Genomic DNA, 8,071 nt, shown 5'->3' with positions numbered 1-8,071 from the left:
AGAACATAATATGGGGGTGGTGTTGATGTGAGGCAGACAGACAGACAGACAGACAGACAGACAGACAGACAGACAGAACAAATTACAAGAGAAATCATATCAGAAGAATTGGGGCCTGCTGATGTAATCCCATGTAATACCTCCATTATGTATAGGGATATTCTCTAAAAGTGTGAAAAACATATTTTACATTTCAAAAGACAGTCCGTCGTTGTAACCGTTTTTTGGCGGAGCCGTCACCCATTTACATCTTGGGTTTGAGAACGGCACTTTCGCATTCCTGGAGTGCGGAAGTGGCCCGGGACGGCACCGCTTGACGTTTGGTCACATTTGTCCCAAGAAGTCACGCACGCACGCACGCACGCACGCACGCACGCAGACGGCCCACTCCTTCGATGCCACACATAAAAGAATACAAGTGTGTTTGAACTCTGCTACTATAGCAACTGTGGCGTCATCACAGTACTATAAAAACATGTGTAAGCCCATGCAGACTTTAGTTTGAGAGTTGTAAATAGCCACCTACCTGTCCAACACTGCAGCAGAAGGACATACGTTTATGTTTAAGTATTGTAGGTATTTAAGTAATGTAGAATGGCATGTGGTTCTGGGCAGAATGTCGGTACTGATGTGGAAATAAAGCACAGTGATGGGCGAATCCCCCAGGACACAAAGTGCGTCACAGTGGAGTTGAATGAGATTGAGAATGGAGAAGAGATTGACTCTGAGGATCTTAATCCAGGTGTGGCCCCAGACGAGGAGATTGTCCCCAGCCCAGAGACCCTACCGCTTCCCATTCCTGTTAAAATAAGTAGAATTGTAAGGAAATATCGTACGACAGCGCCATTAAAGAGTGAAAGACTAAAATCACAGGAGGCACACGCCATCATTCCTAACTATGAGATCTTGTACATGATCAGGGATTTCCAAGCCAGTCTAGACTACAAACCTCTGTCTACAGCAGACATGATTGAAGAACACAAAATATGTGTTTGTGTGAGGAAGCGTCCACTGAACAAAAAGGAACTGACAATGAAGGAGCTGGATGTGATCACCATTCCCAGTAAAGATACGGTGATGGTTCACAAACCCAAACAGAAGGTGGACCTCACCCGCTACCTGGAGAACCAGAAGTTCCGCCTCGATTACGCCTTCAATGACTCCGCAACCAATGAGATGGTGTACAGGTTCACAGCCAAGCCTCTGGTGGACACCATCTTTGAGAAGGGCAAGGCTACCTGCATCGCATACGGACAAACAGGAAGTGGGAAAACGCATACTATGGGTGGAGATTATTCTGGAAGGCACCAGGATTGTTCCAAAGGAATCTATGCATTAACTGCGCGGGATGTATTTCTCATGTTGACGAAACCCAGATATAAGAAGTTAGAACTACAGGTGTACGCAACCTTCTTTGAAATCTACAATGGGTATGTGTTAGACCTGCTGAATGGTAAAGCTAAGCTGAAGGTGTTGGAGGATGGTAAACAGCACGTTCTGGTGTCAGGACTAGAGGAGAAAGCAGTTCGATGTACGGAGGATGTTCTCAAACTCATCGAAACGGGAAACAAATATAGAACATCGGGTCATACATCGGCCAACGCCCGCTCTTCCAGGAGCCATGCTGTATTCCAGATCATTCTGCGGAAGAAGGGGGAGGTGCACGGGAAGTTCTCGCTCATCGACCTGGCTGGGAATGAGAGAGGAGCTGACACGTCCTGCTCTGACCCCCAGACTCGCCAAGAGGGATCCGAAATTAACAAAAGTCTGCTGGCACTAAAGGAGTGCATCAGGGCTCTGGGACGCAACCAGCAACACACTCCCTTCAGGGCCAGCAAGCTCACGCAGGTCCTCAGAGACTCCTTCATTGGGAAGAACTCCCGTACATGCATGATTGCAACAATATCTCCTGGTATGGCATCTTGTGAAAATACCCTCAACACACTACACTACGCTAACAGGGTGAAGGAGCTGAAAGTTGACTCCATGAGGCCCGACCGCCATCAGCCCCAGCCCAAGGCTCAGCAGTCACTGTCCGTTGCAGCCATGGATCATCTAAAACTGAGGCAACTAGAGAATTACAATAACATTCTGCGAGAGGAGAATGCCAAACTCACTAACAAGGAGCTCAGTACTTCCCAAACCATCCAGGAAATGCAGCAGACATTAATCAAGGAGAGGCAGGAGTTTGAGAGAAAAGAAAAGGCCTGGAAAGAGGAAAAGGACCTGTGGGAACAGAGAGGGGAGGGAGGGGGAGACCTTTGTTAATCCCACGGGGGAAATTCAGTTTCAGCTTCATTCAGCTGATGGCTGCTCAGATGGTCTTGATGAGCGCTCGGGGGGAAGCTGTTAGGGGTTAAGTGTCTTCGACATGTAGACGTAAGCAGACCGGGAAGTGAACCGGTGACCTCCAGACAACCACTCCACCCACTAAGCTAAGGCCGCTTGTTTGGCATTCAATAAAACGAGATAGGTGCACTCAAAACTCCACCAGGAGGCACGTTGTACGTTTGTATGAAAAGACATGGGGGGCAATGGGGGTAAGAGCTATGAGAATTTGTGTTGGCACAGGGACAGCCTGTAAACACAAATCAGCCCAGGAATTTGAATGACAGCGACCCCAAATCTGTTCAAATCAACATAAAAATAAAAATAAAAAAATGTAGCCAAAATGTGTCCACCAGCTAACTGTGTAGCTGTGTACCCAGTCTACGAAAGTAAACCAACCCAAAGGGAGCAGCAGGATAGGACAAGCCCCATATGTGTGTTGTGTTGCACACAACTGTCATACAGTTGACACAACTGTCATACAGTTGTGTGCAGACTTATGAAATAAAATCATATTTTGACGGCACTTGCAGTTTTGGACTGTATGGAGGACAAAAGATCACAAAGAATGTCTAAGTGACAGTAACAATTGATTTTGATGATCAACTTCATGTTAAAATGTCTTCTCCAGCTGACCATAATATGGTCACATTATCACATGGACAAGTATGGTAAAATAATCATCCAAATATAACCAGGGTCAATCAATCTACTTGACTATACAAAGTTTATAACACCCCCTCGCTGATAGTAGTGGTAGCCAACAGTCTATTCTATGCGTTGTGTTTTGATGACAGTAGTGGACTTTAGGCTGATATTTAGCGAGTCGACTCCAACGAAGAGACACTGACAGCAGCTCCGATGTCGATTCAATGATGATAAAAATGGAAAGAGGAAAGGGACCTCTAAGCAATAAACATTGCTTACCAGTACTTTGGGATCCGGGGAATACAAATCCGGTCTCAGTAAAACTATTCAGGATAAAAGACAATCATAAAGAAAGGTAACTTCATACTAACTGGAACAGATTTATCAGAACACACAGATGATCACTCTGGATATCAATATAGTTACTCTTTCAGATAGGCTATACATTAATATCTACAGGGTTTCTTTAACAGTCACACACTCACCTGGGGAATACAAGCCCGGTATATCTTGTTCCCCCCAGTGATCAACTTTATAGCTGCATCGTTACCTTGGATACTTTGTAGTATTAACTATGAAATACATAACAAAATAAGTAAACAAGTAATACAAATACATACTTCATTTGAGAGTTGTATATCAAATAAAAGTAAAATTACCAACAACATTTAATTCTATATTACAAAATCTTTCTATTAGACATAGTAACCATTTAAAGCTCAAATTATTCAATTGAAAATAATATTTATTAAAATTCCCAAATTGCGTAAAAGAAAACAAATTCATAAAACTGTTTGTTTGAAACCTCAAGGAAATTCAGAATGAGTAAAAAGGTGTATTAATTGTCAAGATACTCTTGAACAATTAGTAGGAGTTGGAGTAGGAGAAACTGGCCAGGTAACAACTCAACACTGAGATAATGTGCCCGTATACACATTTCTACATCCTCAAATATGAGGATAGTGATAACACTGTTCAAACACTTAGATTTGGATTCAAAATCATTGTAAAACTTTTTTTTTCTTCTTTTTTTTGGATTACGTGTTTGGATTAAACTACTTTGTCCCAGAGTTCGTTTGTGTGGAAAGGACTCAATGCCCATGTTGAAGCCACACATAAATCAATCAAGTACCTTTACCATGCAACCAGTTCTGGAGAGGAAACCATTTGGTTCAACAATGGTGGTTGGGGTGTTGTATAGCACTGCTGCATACAAAGTACATCTTAAGACCATATGTGGTTCTTTAGAGGTTTTCTACATGTTCTTTGGCTTAGTTTAGGCACCTCTAATGGTTCTACAGTAGGGCCTATATATCACCATTTGACAAAGGTGCTATATACAGTAGCTTTAAGATAGGTGCTATATAGCATCCAAAAGAGCTTCCCCTATGATTATGAGCCAATAAGCCTGTTCCTTGGCCTGTTAGCAGCGTAAACAACAAATATGACGCAGGTGGCCTAGTAAATTGCAATATTCGCTGCGGACAGACGCATGCACGCACGCCCGCCACGCACGCACAAGGCCGGGTTGTTTACTGTATTGTGATTATTATCTGATTTGTTAACTTTCATGCCCTGACCTTAACCACAGTAAATCTATACCTAAACCTAACCATCTCTAACCTTATACCTAAACAATCGTTTTTAAACTTATAAAGTACCTGGACTTCACAAATCTCTAACCTCTATTCTAATACCTCAACAAACATTTTTATGATGGCTATGTCGGTCGGTCGGTCAGTCGGCCATCCGTCCAACACTTTGGTCCCAAACAACATGTTTGGGACCAAACATGGTCCCAAACAGACCGGGCATGGTCCCTAGCTATCCTATGGCACCAGTCGGCCTTTCCCCCTGGTTGGACATTTCCACCAGGGAAGGGCCAGGGAGCCCAGGGCCTCCAAGCACAGTGCCAGCCAGGTTCACACTTACCCGCTCTACAGCCCGGATTTCGGCTGTTGGAGCAGCGGGCTGACGCAGCAGCGCCACGTAACCGTAACTGGGAGCCAATGGAGGGAGCGGAGAAGGGGGGTGACATGTGAAGATTTTGGCTGGTTGGAGACCAAGCGTGCTGCTGCATTCTGATCATTTGGAGAGGCTTACGTGCACATGCCGGGAGGCCAGTAAGGAGAGAGTTACAATAGTCAAGTTTTGATATGACTGATGCCTGGACTGATGCCTGGATTCACCAAAGCAACACTGAGTGTATCCAATTGGACATTTCTTAACCAGCAGCCATCTTGAAAATAGCATGTTGGTTTGAAACAGAGACGTGGAATTTGTGACACACTGAAGAGATGATTCCGCCTTTGACCCAACTCTGTAACTGGAATGTCTCTTTGAAGATTATGTGGACATTTTAAGAACTTCTGAGGCCGACAACCCCAACATGTTGACTAAAAAAAGAACCTCAACTTCAAACTTAATGGCTCACACCCTCCCCCCACCCAGAGAGATAACCATGGCAAAAGTCAACTAGACATGACCTTAACAACCCACCACACCAGTTTATAAATAATTATACACATAGCATGCATGAGCGTGTACACACACACACATAAGGGCGTGCATGCGCCTGCATGCACATTGCCCTTGTCGAGGACAACCAATCATCCTTAATGTGTCTCCAATGTAGACAGTGAAAATACTGTTTGTAAATATATTTCCTGCGGCTACAGTAACAGAACTAACATTGTGCCATTTTTATTTCAGCTTTGTCGTTAAAAGGTAATTAACAGCTAAAACACTTTCATGTGGTGTAACAGTAATGGTGTCATTGTGCATGTGATGTGATTTTGATTGACTCGCTCACTGACATGAATCAAGGTTTTCTTTGCTGCCCAGATTATTTATTTATGACTTTGCTCTATTTGTTTTAAGCTTTTGTATTCATGGTCATTAATATCTTTGCTTGCTAATTGAGATTGTGACGATAAAGCAACGCAATTCATTCTCTAAAGCTTGCCAAGACCAACCCCGACCAGAGAGAGTGCGTGTACTGTACCCATGCACGTGCATGAATTAAACCATATATGACTATGTTGTTATTGGCCGCAGCTCATCAATCTGTGTTTGTCTTTGGAGAGAATTGCCTCTTGTGTAGAACCAAATCAGCAATAAATAAATGAATAAGTCAGTCATTTTTACTATGAATGCAGCATATAGCCTACTGTATGTTATTACTCCAAATAAAATAAAGTTCAGTGTATAGTTGACTGAACAAGATGTCTATTTGTTGTGATCAAGGTGTATACATTTGAAACAATGCTACAGTAGACACTTTAGGGATTCATTGAATGTTAAACTGAACTTTTACAAGTGTAATAGAAGCATTACTACTAGTACAAGCGAATACATTCACATTGCTAGTAATAACTCCACTTAGACTGTCCTTTGAGTATGAGATTTTGTTTAAAAAAGTACAGAAGAAACTCCATTCCCATTTGGTCAATCAACATAACACTCTACCAAACCACTCATTACATGTCATAGCATACTGCTGACACAGTATTCAGTGAGGAGGCAAAGCTATAGAGTATTAATCCGTTTGAATGGCCAAAAGTTGGAAAGTTTAATGTCCTCTGGATATCTCATAAGTTGGGCCATAATATTGCTGATGTTTCCTCTTTCCACCCACGATCAAAGAAAATACCTGGGATAATCATTTGGGCTTTGCTTTAGGTCCCTGCTATAGCAGCAAGTCCAGGTCACACACAGCAGCAAGCTACTATGTTGGACGTCCCTTCAAAACCACTGCACCGTCATCAGTTTCTCCTCGTTGTGCTGCCCATGTTCCAGATGCTTCTAATAATTTATATGGTCAATGCTATTTCAGAATATACTTCACAGAGCCTTGTTTCAGTGTACCATGGATCTTTACGTTTTATTACAAATACAAAGTCCCCCAAAGTCCCCATTGCATACTTGGTGGGCTGGACATCATTGTCCACTCAGACAACAGACAACAGCATTGGTTTATTTTATGGTAAACTTCCAGCCTACATTTTTGGACCCTTCTCCGTCCCAGCTCTGGTACTTATACTCTCCACACCTCCAAGTGGTTGCTTTTTAATGTACCACAAATTGGGACAGGTCTGGGAAAATTATTTTCCTACTATGCAGCGTGGGCATGGAATAATCTACAGAAAGATCTAAAATTAGATACATTTATATCCATTGATGCATTTAAGGGCATCATAAAGGATGTGGTGAAGGAGGCACATATATAATATATAAAGGCAATATAGCAGTCCTTCTGCCTGTCCACCATGTTGGTCCAAAACAACATACTGCAGATCAAAATCTACTGGCCTAATTGTGATGGATTTTGCTGTGCACCTTCATGCACCCCAGAGAATGAACCCTACCACCGTTAAGGCTCAAATGTATTCCTGCAATGCCGGAGAGGGAGACAGGCATGGGGTGGGCCGTCCGTGCTTTCTGCATGTCCGTCCCACAGACGGCCCTGCCGGACTTTACGGTAGTATAATGAATCCTTTAGGCTAAAATGTCCACTTGCACACAAGAGGTATTAAAATACTGTAGATTACCATGACACTTGCTGAGTGCACTTGCTGCATGAACCGTAACCATCTAACTGACCCCATGATGTTGATGTTGATGACACAGGCCAAATTGTCAACCTTACACACAAGATGTCTCATCATTTAATTGGGGGCTTTGCAGGAACCCTACACATTTCGGTGACCCTTTGTGGCCTTTTCACTAGCACCTCCTTAAGTAAATATACAATATGTGAAAATGTATGTCATAGAAGCTCCCCTCCTGACGTCTGCAACCCACGACTTACGTAGCCTTGGATTGGCCACCTGGACTGGCAGAGATATATGCACTCCGTGGACCCTCCCTCTCTCTCTCTCTCTCTCTCTCTCTCTCTCTCTCTCTCTCTCTCTCTCTCTGACTTCACCCCATATACTGTACTCCACAAAACTTACATATTATGGAATGACGTTTACTACTATAAATGTCCAAGCTAAGTGACTGTCACTCTGACAGAAAGGAAATAAATGCTTCCCTCAGTACTCTACTGAATGCATTTCAAGTAACATTGTGTAGTCTCCGTGGATACATTCAA

The 8,071-nt window shown here is 43.0% G+C and overlaps 1 protein-coding gene across 1 annotated transcript; it reads left to right on the top strand.

The window, feature by feature from the left end:
* Nucleotides 1-594: 594 nt before the first annotated feature.
* LOC308076946 (kinesin-like protein KIF2A) lies at nucleotides 595-5,061 on the top strand (the record flags this gene model as incomplete). Its single annotated transcript, XM_080417466.1, has 2 exons — nucleotides 595-2,228; nucleotides 4,818-5,061. 2 exons carry the CDS (start codon nucleotides 595-597, stop codon nucleotides 5,059-5,061), a joined length of 1,878 nt encoding a protein of 625 aa, XP_080273592.1.
* Nucleotides 5,062-8,071: the final 3,010 nt, after the last annotated feature.

This window comes from Gymnoscopelus braueri, assembly GCF_963280865.1.
Source record: "Gymnoscopelus braueri genome assembly, chromosome: 21".
In the NCBI taxonomy this organism is placed as follows: Eukaryota; Metazoa; Chordata; class Actinopteri; order Myctophiformes; family Myctophidae; genus Gymnoscopelus; species Gymnoscopelus braueri.
The sequence above is the reverse complement of the archived record's forward strand: the minus strand, read 5'-3'. Positions and strand labels throughout refer to the sequence as shown.